At 41.8% G+C, this 18,780-nt stretch overlaps 2 protein-coding genes across 2 annotated transcripts; one reads left to right on the forward strand and one right to left on the reverse strand.

The window, feature by feature from the left end:
* The first annotated feature begins 2,728 nt into the window (after positions 1–2,728).
* rhbdf1a (rhomboid 5 homolog 1a (Drosophila)) lies at positions 2,729–15,602 on the forward strand. Its single transcript, XM_038703295.1, has 18 exons — positions 2,729–2,747; positions 5,436–5,580; positions 5,672–5,811; positions 8,217–8,430; positions 8,686–8,892; positions 9,061–9,183; positions 9,332–9,495; positions 9,945–10,196; positions 10,320–10,431; positions 10,548–10,622; positions 10,747–10,908; positions 11,018–11,118; positions 11,211–11,274; positions 11,948–12,042; positions 12,156–12,231; positions 12,522–12,622; positions 13,592–13,745; positions 14,563–15,602. The coding sequence occupies exons 2-18, from the start codon at positions 5,464–5,466 to the stop codon at positions 14,980–14,982; spliced, it is 2,577 nt and encodes an 858-aa protein (XP_038559223.1). The 5' UTR covers positions 2,729–2,747; positions 5,436–5,463; the 3' UTR covers positions 14,983–15,602.
* A 47-nt stretch (positions 15,603–15,649) lies between these two features.
* On the reverse strand, positions 15,650–17,316 carry aanat2 (arylalkylamine N-acetyltransferase 2). The gene is made up of 3 exons (XM_038703309.1): positions 16,950–17,316; positions 16,602–16,756; positions 15,650–16,486 (listed from the first exon to the last, which is right to left on the reverse strand). Exons 1-3 carry the CDS (start codon positions 17,113–17,115, stop codon positions 16,181–16,183), a joined length of 627 nt encoding a protein of 208 aa, XP_038559237.1. The 5' UTR covers positions 17,116–17,316; the 3' UTR covers positions 15,650–16,180.
* Between the last annotated feature and the right edge of the window lie 1,464 nt (positions 17,317–18,780).

Below are 18,780 nucleotides of genomic sequence, written 5' to 3' on the forward strand. Positions count from 1 at the left end.
TACATATTTATTTTAGTGCTTGTTTCTGTGCTCTGTTGCTTTTCTCCTTACCAAAATTAAATATCAGGAGCTTTGTAGTTTTGTCAGCTTCTTAATTCATCCCAGTCGGAAACATGATGTACTATAAAAAGATCAAATGCATTGTTCTGCAATTAATGTGCAGATGGGCCTCAGATGCCTGTAGAAACTACATGAGACACACGCCTGCAGTGTATATTTTTTAAGTACAAATGATTTATGTTTAGATAGTCTGTCTGGGTAAATTGCCAGATCTGTTGCTTCTTCATATTGTTTTCCAATGCCTCCACCCAATTGCTAGAATTACTGTGTGGTCATGAGTTCCTGCTCATCATTACGACATCCCATTTAAGGGAAGTGCATGCTACATGCTACTATTGAGGTTAATTTCACAATGACAGTATTACAGTAAATGTGTCTGATAAAGATGGCATTTCATTTGAGAAAACGTCTGCTATGCTTTGTATGGCTTCTTATATTGAGAAGAGCCTTTCCCAAGAATGTTTTCTGTTATATTAGTGAGAGAATAACTTAGGGAGAGTGACTGCCTGAATAGCCTAGTTTCCCTCCATTGTTTCCAGTGTCAAGCATTGCCTCCAGCATGGAGTGAAACATAAGAAACAATGCATAGTAGGTGCATTTATAGTGAATGACTAACTGTTAGAGTATGGGGAAAACCAAACATAACCTGTTTGTGCCATTAGTTTTTCAGTAAGAATCTGTTAATCTATCAGGAACCTACACATAATTGTAGCAACATTACTTGATACTGAAAAGATTTTCTAATTCATGGAAATATGTTTAGGTAACACTACAATAATAATTTGAGTCTATGTGGCCTAAAGTTGTCCTGTAGTAGACAAAGAAGCAGAAACAACACGCAGAAAGAAAAAGAGGATAAAAGAGAGAAATGAGGAACACATCCTAAAGAATGAGGTATCTTGACTTCACTACCCAGATTAATGAGGTCATCCATCATGGTGCCTTCCCATGCATGCTAGGTGGCAATTTCTCCTGCCTACTGTCCACCCTGACTCTATAATCCCTGCTGGGAGCAAGCGGGGTGAGATACTTTTGAGCAAGGCCCTACCTGGCCAGCCATCTGAGGCTCTGTCAGCCTCAACTGCTCTCAACTGCAGCTAGCCTGTCTCCTGTAGAGTGGTGCATAGAGTACACAGAGTACCCGGAAACCAACCAGCTCCTGTCCATAATGGTTAGACTTCATATGGTTTCCTTCTCTGCCATTTCAGCTTGGTTCACTTTCAGCCACAGATCTTGTGGAATGTGGGTCTGGCATGCACTGAGATTAGAAAAGGCCCTGGCTAGAGAAGATTTCAAGAATGTACAATCATTTCATAAGAGTATCTCAGAAATGTTTAATTCATAAATTATTTTTTCTAAAGCACATGAACACAGAAAAAGTATTCAGTTCTGTGTCCATCGTTCCTCTTCATGTACAGTAGTGAAGAGGGACTGAAGATTAAACAAGGCATCTAAAAGATGTAGAAGAGGCCACGGACAGATTACTGTTTTATTTATGATGAATGTGAAACAGGAGGGCAATGCTCTCTTGCAAGCCTCTGCACATATTTGAAGCTTAAGAGCAGTTTTAGGAAATTGGTTATGTCATGCTCAATGAACAAGCACAAAATGACACTTTCATACTCCAGTTTAAGTGTTCAAAGTGGCTCTTAGAGCTCCATCAAGGAGCCAGTCTTCTGTTTGACTTTAAGCGTCACCTGTGACAGCTTAAGCCAGTGTCATTCTCTGCATGACTGGAAGTCATCACCAAGTGATTATTTTAAACGATGCCATAGAAAATTTGTATTCAGAACGTATTACAATAGATTGCAGCTCACCAGACAGAGAAAGAGAGTGCCGGTTTTGCCTGTCAACTCCACTCATTATGGAGATGCTGGATGTCTCTGCACCTGTTGAGACGTCAGCTTGTCCTCTGTGTTTTGTCCACCTGTCTGTCTTCTCCTGCCTAATGGAGAGAAGAAGTAGGCTGGAGAGGCAATGTCAGCCCTAGAATTAAAAAGAATCCATGCAGGGTTGTCATGGCTCTCATGATTGAGTAGGAAGTGTTAGATTTCCACAAGGACCAAACGACAGCAGGAAGCCAGTCTTGCAAGGCACAGTGAAAAGTTATGGGTGTGGGTGTTTTCTCTCTTTAGATGTGAATCTTGAAAGCAAAACAAATCTTTTTGAGAAACTAGATTAAATCATGGTGGTCTCAAGAATGCGAGCCTCACATCAGCTCTGGGAATGTAAACACTGTGAGAAACTATTACACGCTTTGAATTGTTTCTATGTGACATCTCAACCACAAAAACACACAATCGCCTTGAGACTAAGATAAGATATTGTGGTACATTAGCTAAGCGGTTGGTCAGGATGAATTACTCCAATAGTATAGTCTTGTCTCACTGAGTCATTGCTTTACAACTGACTTTCTTTTACTGTCGAACTTGACCATGAACAGATAACGTGCACTGTCAAGGGAGGGCTAATCCTCTAGCCTGGATAATTGCCAAACACAGAATTCAATCAACCATCCTTCCCCCAAGGATATCTTTCCTTCTGAAGGACTTCCTGCCTTATGAAGATCAGTCTTTCTCAGACAGTCACCAGCCTTGAGACCTACCTTCCGTGTGCAGTGATTTCTAATTATCACTTGATGGAGTGACGACTGACATTTTGAGCGCTTTCTCACAGTGAGAAATACGGTAAGTCGGCGGCTGTTGTGGCCTTGCTTGCGTCTGATCGGTGACTATGCCCACTGTTCCGGCCAAACTCCTCCTGAGACACGAGTCGCAGGCCCATGCGAGTTTAGCCGCCATGTTGACTTTGGAGGAGGATGAGAGAGAAAGAGGGAGACAGGCTTGGCGGTCTGTCGAAAGTTGGAGGTTTACCTTGGGCTGTGACCAAATACTCTTACAACCCACTGATCAGCAGGCTAATGGAAAACCATAACAATAGCTGCCTTTCTGCATTAATGCATCACATTTTGCTGGTATCTTCTGCAAGAATACTTTCACATGTCTGTGTATTCAAGTGTATTTGGCATGATCAGAAACAGCTTTAGCTGCTGTGTGAGATAAAGATGTTTAGTAATGGCTCTGGTCTCATTTAAAGCTGTCAGATACTTCAGCCACCCTCTTGCTTCATTTACATTGTTTCTGTTTTAAGTCTGTCTGTGGGGGTTTAATCTGGCTACCAAGTAAACAGCTGGCATTAGTGAATTGTAATTGCCTGTAAATCACTCACACAGAGACCACATGCATGTAAAGAAGAGAAGAGTGGAAGACAGTAGGGGAAAAAGCCTGAAACAGGAGGACATCGCAGGAACAATTGGAGTTGTTTAGTTTGCTTCCACCTGTCCCTCAACACAGCATTCAGCTAAAACTGAGTTAAAGCAGGAGGAACCAAAACTTAAGCAATCAAACAATATTTAGCATGGAGGAAAATTAGGTTCCCTCGCTGTCTGCTTTCAGTTCAGGCCTAGTCTGTTCCAATCTGCAACCCTGAAGCTGGTGCCCCCTCCCTTCACTGATCTGCTCTATATCAGGAGCCCTGCTGTTTGAACTAATGGCGAAAGTAATTAAATGTTGGGTGTTGTAGCCTTGAGCAATGGAGAGGGCTGTTGCGCACAAGCAGAGATACTGGTGTCAGATTTGCATTTCCCTAATGTTGTCCCTGTCCCTAATGTAGCCAGTCCATGAGAGAGACGGAGTCTGTGATGATTGTTCTCACTGCATTTACAGGCTGAATATTTTGCAGTCTTTCTTTAGTAATACAAAGTCAGTGAAGGCATGTTGATGCTAGTTGAATGGGTTAAAGTAGAGTGAAGCAAAAGTGTTTCCCTTTTCACTCTGTTTACAGGTCCTCGTGCACCCATCTCTCTCTGTTTCCCACACTCGCGGTCTCTGACTCTGCACAAGTCAGCTTTGGTCCAGTCTGTTTTGCTAATCTCGTATCACAGTCCAGACAGTGTCACTGGAGGTCAAACAACATTCAGTATAAAAGCCTAGTACGTGCACAAGGCCAGAACCTTCCAGAATGACAGTGAATGAAAGATTAAACCCCACTATAACAACTGTTGTTTTATAGACATCCCATTTATTTTTTCCGCACTCTCAATAACTCTGCTGTGTCAGAAATGTCAGCATATGATATGGTAACTATACCAGCGTCCTTTTGTGAACTGGTTAATTGAGAAATATCAGACAGCGAGAGCAAGACTTTTGAAATATTAACACATTGGCGATGACCCCTGCTGCCCTCAGTATGAGGTTTTCCTTCCTTCTCTGCTGAGATCCACTGACAACACTTCCCATCATCACTTGGACTAAAACAGAAGCCTGTGGTGCGGTAAAATGGCAACGCGAAGCAGATGTGGTCAGAAGCTGGGTTTTTTTCTTCAAGGAGCTGGATCTGTAACAGGAGAAGTGAGGAACGTGACCTGTTGTGACTGTTCAAAGCTCAAAGCCCCTGATGTGACAGCAACACTGAGGGTGTGACGATGCCATCTTGTGAGGCATTTTAACAAAATGAGACCCTGACACTGAAATAACTTAAGGACAGGACAGGGATGTTTTTCACATTCATTTGGTTTTGTAACAGCTCCACAGATGAGGAGACACCCTCTTTCACAAGTTTACACATTAGTGCTTTGCAGAGAGGCAGCCATTATTTTGTACATTCCTTATGTCTGCAGAGTGAAAGATTGCTTTAATCCTTGATGAATGTATGCATATGCATACACACATGTCTGTGGAATGCTGCTTGATCATCTGAAGTGAATATGGTTGCTGTGTACTGTTAAGGGGTAAAAGGGCAAGTTCGCTTTTCCTGGGGAATAATGGAAATAAAGGAAATTAACCCAGAGAAGTGAGGTTAGATGGTGGGACAATAAAATGAGGGACTGTTGATAACAAGGCTGCAGCTTCAGGCAGGCTGTGTGATGGTGAGGTTTACTGTGCTACTGTGTTACCCGTCATGGGAATGCATACACAGTCATTAGGCTTTGATAGATGTCTGCTGGAAACAGAGCAACTTTAACCACAAATAGGGATTACGTTTGATTTTAACTGTAATTAAGGGATTATTTTTGAGACTGCAAACTTCATCACTCTCGGGTATTTTTACATTTTTTTTAAATGGCTCTGTGAACATTTATAGGGGGAAGGGGTAAACCGCAGCAGACTCTTCAGTTTCTCATTTCTCAGTTTCCTCTTTACTATCTAACGCCCATGCTTGACTCAAATAAGGGGCCTTAGCACCCTCTTCTGAAACAATTTTGCAGCACAAAACCATTGTGACCATTATGTTTATAGCTGCAAACATACCCTTAAAATGTGATTCATTGACACTCATTACAATAACATCTTCTTCTTCCTTCTCTGTCTGTGTAGCTGGCAGGCCTGGGGTGGGACAGAGAACATGGCTGAACCACGGCGGGAGAGCACCAGCAGCCTGCAGAGGAAGAAACCTCCCTGGCTCAGACTGGACATTCCCACGGCTCAGATGTCACTAGATGAGCCTCCCACTTTTGTTCAGGTGTTCTTTCTCGTTGAATTCCCTTCTTGTTTTTTGTCACCTTTGTTGTGGACCGTATACAAACTTGTCCTATGCTTCCTTTGCTGTGTAGCCGGTGAAGAGGCAGGGGTTCCTGCGCAGTATCAGCATGCCAGTGGAGACCTCTCACCTCCAGTCCCCACCCCGCGACCTCTTTGACACCCGGCGGCCTGTCTTGCAACGCCAATCATCCATTACTCAGACCATAAAGAGGTAAAGGCAGTTATCAATACACTTGATATATTGACATCTCAATATACAGTATGTGAGCTGTACCATGCTTCAAGATTGTAATATGAAGAACTTCAAAATGCTTTTTGCAGAGAAGCATGCAAATATTGTTGTGTTTTTACATCTGATTGGCCACAGTATGTTCCTCGAGTTTGCAGATGGAATGAAATGCTATGTAATATAAGCAGCTCATGCTTATATAAGATTCATGAATTAATTGGAGAATGTTGGCAGCCTATGTCCCATGGCATGTAAAAAAAAAACTACAGTGTTTCTGCTTTCCTTACCTTTTTCCAAAATTGCATGGCTGTTTCTGATTAACAATCTTGATGTAATTTGCCTGGTAATAACTTTCCCAATGTGGTAAATCTCAATAAAAAAAACAAATCTTAGCCTGCTTTGCTTTCTCTGCATGATGGCTACAGCACTGTCCAGCTGCACTTTTCCTTCTCACTGTCTGTTGTATTTTCCCTTTCCTTCTGTTCCTTCTCGCCACCTTCTGGTCTTGCTCTGCCTGGTCACAGCAGCAGGAGGGTGCACTTTGAGCGGATTAACACGGTGCCCATTAAGGGGCAGCGGGCTGCTCGCCGTAGCACCAGGAAACACCACTCGCTCTCCAGAACCCTGCTCAGGTACGGCAGGGTTGCATTTTGTGCATTATGACCGCAGAAGTGTTAGGGTCAGATGTGTATACTACTGACTACAATATGTGAGTATACTGTATGTATGTCTAGCTTACATTGTTAATTCTAACACGATTTTGTGCCAGTGTTTCTTTAAAATGTTTATTTTTATTCATTTTGACAGACTACGTTAGTTACGTAGGAGAAACTTGTCACAAGATTGTCAAGAATTGTTCTTTCTCACTCAATCACCAGCTGTTGCAGCTGTGAGTCATGTCACTGCCACACAGATTTCTTTTTAAATGAGTCATAGGAGGACCTGAAACCAAAAGCTCTAATTTTCCTGTTACAAATTCCTCTTCATTCAGAGCTATAGTAATGATCCAGCTGGGCAGTAAGAGAGGCCACACATTTCCCTACACATCTGTCAAACAGCATTCATCACAAGAACTTGTTGCTCCTGGGTGGTACTTCAGTGGATGCTGATTAGTCTAGGGCATGGCTATGTTCAACCATACTCATGAAATATGTGATATATGACATCTTATTGAAACTGCAGTACAGCCAAGTGCAATATCCATATCACGGGAGTAGCAATTTTTTGATAAAGGTTAAATGTATCTCATAATAAATGAAGCATTGTGACGCTTTTATCCAAAGCAACTTACATTTGCTAAGTATGTCATCAGAGGTTGCACGCCTCTGGAGCAACTACGGGTTAAGTGTCTTGGTCAGGGACACATTTGCAGATGTTTCATAGTGGGGAATTGAACCCGGGTCTCTACACCAAAGGCATGTGTTTTATCCACTGCTCCATCACCACCCAGCACATTGTGGTGCTTGTACAGAGTTTTTTTTGTGAAAATGAAATACAAAAATTGCCTATCGCAATATCTGTGATAATAATCAGTCATTCAGCCCTAATACTCATAGAAACCAACGTTAGTGAGGGCATGTCCACTGCTGCAAAGAAAGGCACACATATACTTGAATATTATCTGGACAATCATTTCACTGACACATATTTTTAGAGCAGAGATCAAGGCAACCAGAAAAACGTATTCACTGAAGGAAAGAGCGAGCTTAGACAAAGATTTTAAGTGAACTTCACTGAACATTTAGTCTGCAGCTGGTAATTAGTGTAGAAACAGCTAGTTTTCCTGAGCTTTCCTTTGAAGAATGTTTCCACTTCCACTTCCTGCCCTCGGGCTGCAGTAACATTGTTTGCTCTGGTACTTATTAGGCTTCAACTTCAACAACATGATTGCATGTATTTCCTTCAAGGTTTGGTAGAGTGGGCCCAATTAAAAACCTCAGAAAAATCCCCATTCTCTGTTAATTGGATTAGCTCTCTGCGTTGTGTCAATTAAGATTAGGAAAATCTGAATAAGTTGGATTTATTTGCAGCATCAGAACTCAGTAATCCCTCTCTTGCTCTCTCTTTTTTTGAACATTTAGACTTTGGGAGAGTTTGTGACTTTCCACCATGCGTTCAGTGTGTGTGAGTGTGTGTGTGTGTGTGTACCTGGCTGACTGTATTTCCTGGTGTCTGGACATAAACATGCCCAGGCTTGTTCCCTCTTCTGGCCCTATTACTTTCACAATTGATGGCAGTTTTTCACATCCACTACTCTTAAGAGGGTGCCTGTAAATCTCTTTTGCAAGTTTCATCATGCCAGATTGCGGTTCATCTTTTTGTGAGAAAAGAAGCATGTGTGTGAGTTTTGTGAACCAAAGCTGAAAGGTCAGTGTTTGTGGTGTTAGGGGAACAGCGGACTGGTTTGGGGTCAGTAAGGACGGCGATGCCACCCAGAAATGGCAGAGGAAAAGCCTGCGCCACTGCAGCCTGCGCTACGGAAAGCTGAAACCACAGGTGATCCGAGAGATGGATCTGCCCAGCCAGGACAACATCTCCTTAACTAGCACTGAGACCCCACCTCCTCTTTATGTCCCCACCTCACAGCATGGCATGCAAAAGGTAAACAAATATATGGGTTTCTTTGCTAAAGCTTCTCATTTCTATCCACTATGTTATGCAGATGGTAGTCAGTCCTGTACTTAAACCTGAAAAAATAAACAAATTGGAGGCTTTTTAAAAACATTCTTTAACAACGTTCTTGAATTAATCACCTTAGACATTAGATACATTATGACCAAAAAGTCTCTGTTCATGTTAAATTAATCTTATTTACAGGATGTGTTTGAGCTAAAATATGACTGTCTCTTGATTCAGATTGTGGATCCATTGGCGCGAGGACGAGCCTTCCGTATGGTGGAGGAGGTTGATGGCTACAGCGTGCCTCAGACCCCCATCACCCCTGGAGCCACCTCGCTTTGTTCCTTCACCAGCTCCCGTTCAGGTCTCAACCGACCGCCTCGCCGACGTAAGAGGGAATCTGTGGCAAAGATGAGTTTCAGAGCCGCAGCAGCACTGGTCAAGGTGAGTGAAAATATTAATTGATACAAGTTTATTAAATAGGATAAACCCCTTGAGATTAACCAACTCGTATTTGAGAGCAACCTAAGTGTGTGTGTGTGTGTGTGTGTGTGTGTGTGTGTGTGTGTGTGTGTGTGTGTGTGTGTGTGTGTGTGTGTGTGTGTTTCTCAGGGACGCTCATTACGAGAGGGCACTCTAAAACGGGCCCAAAGACGCAGCTTCACCCCCGCCAGCTTCATGGAAGACGACATGGTCGACTTTCCAGATGAACTGGACACATCTTTTTTTGCCAGAGTAAGACAGGAAAAACAACAACATTTTTATGCTGTTGTTACTTTATAACCAGGTTTATTTATAATTCAATAATTATTCTCATTTTAAAAAATTAATAAAGATATTCTGCACACTCTACTCACTTTTGTTTCTACTTTGTTCTTTCTAGGATATAATGATGCAGGAGGAGATGTCCACGTATGCAGATGAAGTGTTTGAGTCACCGTCTGAGGCAGCCATGAAAGATGAAGAGCCCAGCAGCAAGAAGGATGAGACGGAGCTGACAGGCAGTGCCCTCGATAAGACAGAGCTGGAGAAAAGTCACCTCATGCTGTTAGTTACTGTACTGTGGCCACAGTGTTAATCATTCAGGCTGTGCTGATACAAACATTTTTAAATAATAGTTTACACCAATCCATGTTACTGGAAACCAGTAACCACTGTGAAATTTGAACATGTGGACCCCTCTTTCCAACCACAACCTGAGGAAGACCCAGTTTGGGTCAAAACTGGGCACCATTTTCATTTTTTACTTTAATACGTCTTCTTAAACAAATATATATATGTGTGTGTATATATATATAGTTTTCTCAGCCCTATCGGTAACTGATCTGAGAAAAACAAGAATATTATTGATCTGGTTGGTGATAGAGCCAGATGACATCCCTGAACCCTTAAAAGTAGTCAAGTGTTCAAATCGTATTAAAAAAATTCCAGATAATGGATGACATGATGAAGAAACGTAAAGCTGACACACTCTGACTCTCCTCACACTCTTCCAGACCTCTGGAGCGAGGGTGGCGCAAAGCCAAAGAAGGAACTCCAGGGCCACCAAAGGTGCCCTTGCGGCAGGAGGTGGTGAGTGTTACCGGACAGCGGCGTGGGCAGCGCATCGTTGTACCTGTCAAGAAGCTTTTTGCCCGAGAGAAGAGGCCTTATGGATTGGGCATGGTAGGGAAGCTGACAAACCGCACCTACCGCAAGCGCATTGACAGCTACGTTAAGAGGCAGATAGAGGACATGGATGACCATAGGTACTGCACTTCCCCACATATCTAACTAAGCACTTTATCTCTGCTTCCCTTGGTGGATGACACCAAATGATGAGTGCTGCTGTTATTTATTGTAAAAAAAAGCATACTCTCTGTCTCCCCTAGGCCTTTTTTTACATACTGGATCACCGTTGTCCATTTACTCATCACTATACTGGCTGTATGCATCTATGGTATTGCACCAGTGGGCTTTTCCCAGCATGAGACGGTTGATTCTGTGAGTGCTCAGTTGTGATAAGCATCTTTGTTAACACACCTCAACAGTATTTGAGTCTCATTTTGACTCCTTTCATATTGATTGTACTCTTTTTGTTTGGATTGTTTCTGATTTAGGTTTTAAGAAACAAAGGTGTGTATGAAAATGTCAAGTTTGTACAACAGGAGAACTTTTGGATCGGGCCAGGTTCGGTAAGCACTCTTCTCTTGATAGTGTTTCAAAAATATAAAAAAAAAATAGAGGCAATAATCTCTGGTTAAATGTCATAAATAAAACTTAATTTTCGATTTTCTTCCTGTATCTATCCATTGTTAGGAATCTCTGATCCACTTGGGGGCCAAATACTCTCCATGCATGCGGCAGGACAAACAGGTGCATGATCTTATCAGGGAAAAGAGAGCTATCGAACGCAACTCTGCCTGCTGTGTGCGCAACGATCGCTCTGGCTGTCTCCAAACCTCAGAAGAGGAATGCTCGGTCTGTAACCAAAACCAATTCATATATGTATTCTTTGACCTTTATAATTCAACTATAGATAGAAGCTGTGGGTAATTTTAACCCCGTCTGTTTGTGGTTTTATTTCTAGAGTACTCTAGCTGTGTGGGTAAAGTGGCCAAGGCATTCCAGCACTCCCCAGTTAAATGGTAAAGAAAGACAGTATGGCTCTGTGTGCCATCAGGATCCAAGGTAAGATTCACTAGAAGTACATAGTATAACTTAACTGATACTGGTTGTGTGTGATGTGTGCATGTATGCACATGCATGTTTGTCTCTTACAGGATATGTCTAGAGCCTGCCTCAGTATCACCTCATGAATGGCCTGATGACATCACCAAGTGGCCAGTGAGTACAGTAAAACCCTGTGTCTGTTATTTAGACATTAAGAGAGGATTCGAAGATCAGGTAGTCTGAAAAGTTATATCACTGGTGATCACTCATGTATTATCTGACCTTGATGAAATTAAATATCTTTGTTCCAGTATTTAAAAAATAGCTTTGGTTTGTTTAAGTAAATGCAGTAAAGGTTAGAAAAACTTACATAACCATTGGTGCTGGCAGGGTCTGTCTGTCCTGGAAAAAATGCAAATGTGTTGCACGCACAATAATGGGAAGTGTTATCAGCAGCACATTTCAGTCTTCTTTCTCAGTTTAATCCAGTGGTAGGACTGTTTAACAACAAAGAAAGGCTGGTCTTTTCACTCAATTATATGCTATTGCTTTTTTATCATATCTCAATAAAACACACGTACAGTCTAAACATGCCAGTTTTGGGGGGAGTTGTATAAATAAGTTCTCTCCCCAGAGTCAATACTGCACAATTTTGTTCTGAATGGAACTCTGGAATAGATATGAAACAGCACAAATTCAACACAAATCTCCTCACTCAAAATTATTTTCACTTTAACGAATCAGGGAAGGATTTCACATTTTGGCTCTGTGTTCTGATGAAGATATAAAGCTTTACATCGCTGCTACAAAAACTAAAAAATCTAAAAGAAACTGCTTTGGCTATTAGATTTGTACCAGGTACAACACAGGGAACCACACCAACCTGCCTCATATAGACTGTACCATCACAGGCCGACCCTGTTGCATTGGAACCAAAGGGAGGTGAGAAGAGCTAATGAACCTATGACAAACATTTATCCTGGACTAGTTAAACACATGATGGATGACTAGTTTACTAATTTAGTAATTTGTTGTTGTAACTTGTTTTCTTTAAGGTGTGAGATCACATCCCGGGAATATTGTGACTTCATGAAGGGCTACTTTCATGAGGAGGCTACTCTCTGCTCTCAAGTAAGCAACTTCCTCCCTGTTATATGCAAATGAGATATTTTATTATCTCGTGGGAAAAAAGCAGGGAAGCTGTTTAATGCAAAACTAAATTTGCCTTTTCTGTATCTGTTTGTAATCTGGTGTACTATTTTGTGTACATCCTGAATACCAAAACAGATAAAGTGAAAGCTCACCTAACATTTCCGTGTAGGAAATGTGTAGAATCTGTTTTCATTTGCATGTCACTGTGATCTTTAATTGTCACATTAATAGTATGTGTCATAGTTTTCTTTTCCTGTGTCCTTCTCCAGGTACACTGCATGGATGATGTATGTGGACTGTTGCCTTTCCTCAACCCTGAGATCCCAGATCAGTTTTACAGACTCTGGCTCTCACTTTTCCTGCATGCCGGGTGAGTCAGTAGCTGTCAGTTCCATGGAAATACGTTTTGCATGTTGTAATATTTGCCTGGCAAAATAAACAGACAAAGGAGAAGGGGTGTGTTCGATTGTACTATTGAGAGATATATGATAGAGTTTTTTGGAATGATTTTGTTTTGTGTTGATATTTTATAAAGGCAGCTTCAAACATTAGCCGGATGAAAAAGAAAATAATTAAAAGTATTTACCTCCAGTACAAATAAAAGCATATCTTGCTAACCAGGAGCACAATTTAGCATCCGTGTTTTCAAGGACTGTGTTTGCACCCAGCGGTGAGGAACAGTATGATTAAAAGATCAGAATCAGAGTCAGGTTTTTTGGCCAAATATGTTTTCACATACAAGAATATTGACTGTGGTTATCAGTAGCTCTTGGTGTACTCATAGTCATATTGCAACAAAACAAATGCACAGAAAGATAAAGAGACATTCAGCTAATGTGTAAAAGACAGATATAAAACAGAAGACCAACATAAACAGCCACCGAACAAAAGAACATACAGTGGCTAAAGCTCAGGGGATTAGTTGCTAACTGTATGTGTAAGAAATGAGAGTGCATCAGGATGATAAAAATAATAGAAAAGTTTATAGGTAGTCAAAAAAATTGTACACAGGGTGGCTTAACGTACATCACTTGCTATCAGTTAGTACTTCTATATATCTTCCTTTGATGTAAGAAATCAGTCAGCACAAAGAGCTGACCTTACTGTTACGAGGAGCAGTGTTATCAGACTCCTCGGTAATTAAACAAAGTGCCCTGGCTAGACAAACTCATTAAGCTTCTATGAGATAGAGACTGATTTTGTTGATGGGCAAAGTCATCTGGCTGCTGAGGGATTTGCCTCTTCTCCACAAAGGAATTATCTTCCCTACACGTGCTGCTTTTTACCCACACACGCGTTCATCACATTACGCACGCTTTGTCTATTTCTGTCCTCCCAGGATCCTTCACTGCCTGGTGTCGGTGGCTTTCCAGATGACCATCCTGAGGGACCTGGAGAAGCTGGCGGGCTGGCTGCGCATCTCAATCATTTACATCCTCAGTGGCATCACTGGCAACTTAGCTTCAGCCATCTTCCTGCCTTACAGAGCAGAGGTGATCACCTGTCCAACACTCACAAGTATCAGTGCATGGCGAAATATCAAAATAATATTCAAAATACTGATATGAGAAAAGTGATTTGTCATTTAAAAATATTAAAACACATTCTATACAAATGGATATTATCACATTTAAGAGCTTAAGTAGCCTCACTATGGGCCTGACCTTCATACATTTTAAGTGGCCAATCAGGACATCTTGGAGTTAGGAGTACACGTTCTAGAGGACACGTGTTTGCAGATTTCTATTTGTATTTTGGTGTCATTCAGTAAGCTTGGCTTAGCATGTCTGTGAAGATTCTCAGTTTTCCAGGTCATAGTTATCCATGGAGGGCTGAATCAAGGGCAACTACATGCATTTGATTACATACCTTTATCTAAAGAGACATGTGCACCAAAACCCGAAGCAGCTTCTTTCCTCAAGCTACTGGCCACGAGGAACACAAATGAAATATGGTAGTTTACAATGAGCGCATTGCAGGACTTGACAGGACAGACCACATGATTCACTTGCATTTAGCTAAAGACTGTGATCAGGCTAATTGTTGTACAGTTTTTCCCCCTAAACCTTAAACCTGGGGTTAAAATGTGTCGTATTAGAGAATAAAATGACATATAAAATAATGTATTTCAAATACTTCTTACTAGTAGTACGTAGTAGTTACAAACTACCCCTTATTTTTTTCTGCTCAGCAAAATATAAACTACAAAATACTCAGAAGTGATTAAATTTGTACTTTAAATACATGTAATTGGAACACTGCTGATCTTTGTTTGCAGTCTTATATTCCTCTCTCTGCTGTCTGTCTCAGGTGGGGCCTGCCGGCTCTCAGTTTGGGATCCTGGCCTGCCTGTTCGTGGAGTTGTTTCAGAGCTGGCAGATCCTTGCCCAGCCCTGGAGGGCTTTCACCAAGCTTCTGTGTGTAGTGCTCTTCCTCTTTGCCTTTGGGCTGTTGCCCTGGATCGACAATTTTGCCCACATATGTGGCTTCATCTCTGGCTTCTTCCTGTCCTTCGCCTTCTTACCCTACATCAGCTTTGGCCGGATGGACCTGTACCGCAAACGCTGTCAGATTATTGTATTCCTGCTGGTGTTTGTTGGGCTCTTCTCAGGCCTCGTGGTGCTCTTCTACGTCTACCCAATCAAGTGTGAATGGTGCGAGTTGCTCACCTGTATCCCCTTCACGGACAAGTTCTGCGAGAAGTACGACCTCAATGCTCACCTACACTGAAGTGTGGACACAATGAGCGCAACAGGAGGGCATCAGGTCAAAAGCCAGTCTGTGTCTCCACTCTGCTCCTGTATGACTGTTCCCTCCCCTGTGAACAGTGACAATGTACTTGTTTTTTTTTTACTCTGTATGAATACCTATGCCACGCATCTTAAGGACTTCCTTTAATCACCTCCCTGTTCACCTGTTTACCCACAGTCATTGTCACTTCGTCACTGTCCAGTGAAACAAAGGTATGGCACTTCTGAACCTCATTAAAGCTCCCAGTTGCCCTTTACATGTGAGGCAGAAATTAGAGAAGCTGGCACTGGTACAGAGAGAAGGGATTTTTTTTTTTTTTACATTCACACTCCAGAAATAAACAGGTTTTATAATTATTCAGGCAATCTCATACAGAAGCAGGGACAAAAATGAAATCGTGATACCTTTGGTGCCTTGTTGACAAATGTACCAACTACTGCCATATTTTTGTTACATTATGCTGAGCACTCAAATGTTTTCTTTTATTTGTTTATTGCTTCTCAAGAAGTGATGATTGTTTTGAACACGGTAGTGTTTTAGCTACCTGTCTACTCACATGTAACTGAAAACAGTAAAAAAAAAAAAAAGAAATATACAAATTACAATGGTCCGTGACTTTCTTTCAATTACCAGGAAATGCCTTTTGAAGATTGTTTTATAGTTTATTAAAATTATGCAAAAACAAAGATTTCTGCTGCAAATTTACAATCCAAGCATTTATAGTGATCCCAGCATGATCATCAAGTAACTCACTTTTACAGTCATGACCCTATGAGTTCAACACACCTCTTGATTCATATGGTTTAGCAAAATAGAACGGTATATACATCACAAAATTTTCAATGAATTGCCATGGTTACATTACAAACAGTGAATTGTGAAGTATTTGACAAATAACAATAATTAAATGGGAAAACAAAATTAATCTCAAAAAGCCAAGATGGAAAAAGGATCAACTGCTCTTGCATGAATCCACTCTTAGTCCCCTCTGTCCTCTCATAGTCCTGTCTCCTTGTTCAGTGGGATACTGTGTGGTGCTGACATTACAAGGTCCGGTAAGATCTTGCTACCAATACTGAACCCAGTCCACTGGTGCATAATGGCTCTGCGCCTCTATCTGTCCATCTGCTGGCTGTGTTTTGTTAATCTTAAGGAGGGTGGGATAGAGGCTGATGGACTAGCAGCCGCTGTTCCGCCGTGTGTACGCCTGCCCACCAAGCATGTACTCCATCTCTAGGAATTGCATGTTGGATACAGAGATGGCTGATGGCCCTTTCTCCTTGAAGCCGGCCTTGAGGTAGAAAGGCACGAGGAAGTCCTCGCAAATCAGCAGAGCTCGACGGAGGCCCGGCACACAGCGCAGGTACTGCAAGTAGCGCCACAAGAGGATGGAGCCCTTGCCTTGCTGGCGACAGTGACGGTGCACTGACAACACATGAATGTGCACAGTGGGGGTGTCTGGGACATGCTGAGTCATTGCCTCCTGGAGATAAAGAGATAAATAGCATAAAAGCATTAATGATGTCAAAGTATCCATGAGCTAAATTTCACACGGAAAAGCAAGTTTGCTGATATTGTATTCTTTATACAGTTTATACCTGTGAAAGCCTCTCCTTGTCCCAGCCGGAGCCAATGATGAAAGCTACCAGCTGTCCCTCCTCAAACCAACCCAGCGACAGCTCCGGGCACTGGCCAAGGAAGTTAAGCACTTCATTCAGGGTAAGTGGACACTCTCCAGACACAGAGACAAATGCTGGGGGGTGAAAAGAACCAGTTGTGTTATGGGAGTAATGATGATGGAGATCAGAAAAAGACTTCAAATGAAAGAAATGTCTCCAGTGACACAATGAAAAACACATAGGCCTACATGAATTCCCTTTATACACGTTTATAAAAAAAAAAAAGTTGAAGATTTTTGACAAATATTCAGCAGAAACTTGACTTACCTTCTCTCTCAATCTCAAACACACTGATGGCGTCCTGTGCCGTTAGGTTCCTGAACTCGCTGGCGGGGAGTGTGTGTCGTCTCTGTTGCAGGGGGCTCACCACTCTCACAGGCATCTTCAGGAAGAAGGGCTTGAGGAACGGCGAGCCACTGACTTGCTGTGTCATGATGCCTCAATAATACAAGACGGAGGTTTAGATTCTTTGTCCGGAGTCTTTTGTTAACCTGTTTTCTTTCTTCTTCTTCTAGCCTTTTGCAATACCAGTGTAAGACTGATAAATGATGCAGTCAAAGCCAACAAAACTTTCCCCTGTTCTCTGATTGTCCTGCAGCTCTTGAATGTAATGTAACTCACTTCACTAGGCAAGACGCTGAGCTCCGTGTGTCTCCTGCTGTCTCCTCCTCTACCTCTTCTTTATCTCTGATTTCATACTGTGAAGTGGTCATCTCAAAGTAAGATAGCTGTCCCTGCACGTGTCTCCAAAGTCTCTAAATCCCCTGCTTTCAAACACAGACAACTCTGTAGTCTAGTTATAATTAGCCTACACTCTGGTTTGGATTAACCTCAGTTTAGGGTGCTGACAACAATCATTTGTATATTTCCCATGCCTTAATTAAGAAATTCTTTGGCATTTTTAAATATTCACTGTGTGATCTGTTTTTGTTGATGGGATTTTATGCCAGATCAGATGAGAATAGTTCAGGCAGATAAACTATATAACTTTTCACCTTTAACAGCAAAAAGCTTTTGTTAGGATTAGTTTTTAGCACATATTGGCACGTGCACTGTACATTTCTGTGTGTATGTGTTAGGGTGCGGATGAGCCAGACATGGTGTCAAATGAAGTGGTGACATGTGTGTTTTCAGAGATCAAGGGCATGTGGGCTAATTGAGCTGTACTGAGTGAGAGAGAAGATTTGGGTGGATGATTTCATGCCACAAAGAGGTTTAGCACAGACTAATTAAATGAGAGACAACTTGCTTTGACTGCCCCGAGGCAAACCTGCTTACACAGACAAGTCCTTTAAATTCACCATCATTATTCTTTAATCTTAAAGCTCTATATCATAAATTTTCATCTAAAGGATAATAAGGCCCTGACTTTTAATGATAGTTTATTATGGTGTTGCAAGAGTTTGACAGTTTAAAACTGTATTCTTGGTTGATTTAACGTTACCACAATGTTTCTTTCTCAAGAATCTGTAAAATTATCAAAGTAAACAGAAGGGGTGTGGAGTGAAGTGGTCTTAGCTTTTAATTTCTCTTCAGAAAACACCACAATCGCCTGGCTTGAGGCTTAGCCCTGATAATGTTTTGTGCCCTCAAGAGATCAAACCAAAATAAACTTGTTTTAAGGATTAATGTCCCCCCCCCCACTGCTTCCTGTTGGCCTCCACTACAGTGATGAATGGGGCATCTCCCACGTCATCTGGATAGCTGGCCAATCCCAATACGACCACATCTCTGCCCGTGAGATCATCAGATGTTCGAGGCGAACACATACACGGTTGTCCAGAGATTAAATGCCCTTTCCTGACCTACAGCGGTGTCTGTCCATGTGGCCTGTGAGGGGAGGGGCAGTTCTCGTATGACATGGTTGAATTTTGAGAATCTCTGAAACATGTTTCAGCTTTTCAGACAAGGTAATAATATTTAAAAAGGTTGTGAATGCAACATATGAGAGCTGATAAAAGATTAAAGTCTGACTGTATATGTATACATTATAACCTCACCCACTGACCTCCAGCTGAAACTGTCACAGACCCTAATCTCATTTACAGCATTTACAAACGTGCGCACACGTTTTCTCAGTGTATTATGTTTTTACAGG

Source organism: Micropterus salmoides, unplaced genomic scaffold, assembly GCF_014851395.1.
Source record: "Micropterus salmoides isolate LMB-PRFRI ecotype aquatic unplaced genomic scaffold, ASM1485139v1 Ms_hic_scaffold_10, whole genome shotgun sequence".
Classification (NCBI taxonomy): domain Eukaryota; kingdom Metazoa; phylum Chordata; class Actinopteri; order Centrarchiformes; family Centrarchidae; genus Micropterus; species Micropterus salmoides.

Bases quoted from the DNA above. Each gene is read 5' to 3' on its own strand.
- rhbdf1a (XM_038703295.1), top strand. From the start codon at position 5,464: ATGGCTGAACCACGGCGGGAGAGCACCAGCAGCCTGCAGAGGAAGAAA. The intron at 8,431-8,685 runs GTAAACAAATAT...CTCTTGATTCAG, and splicing joins CACAGCATGGCATGCAAAAG to ATTGTGGATCCATTGGCGCG. The intron at 10,623-10,746 runs GTAAGCACTCTT...ATCCATTGTTAG, and splicing joins TTTGGATCGGGCCAGGTTCG to GAATCTCTGATCCACTTGGG.
- aanat2 (XM_038703309.1), bottom strand. From the start codon at position 17,115: ATGACACAGCAAGTCAGTGGCTCGCCGTTCCTCAAGCCCTTCTTCCTG. The intron at 16,757-16,949 runs GTAAGTCAAGTT...TTCACCCCCCAG, and splicing joins GTTTGAGATTGAGAGAGAAG to CATTTGTCTCTGTGTCTGGA. The intron at 16,487-16,601 runs GTATAAACTGTA...CTTTATCTCCAG, and splicing joins ACAAGGAGAGGCTTTCACAG to GAGGCAATGACTCAGCATGT.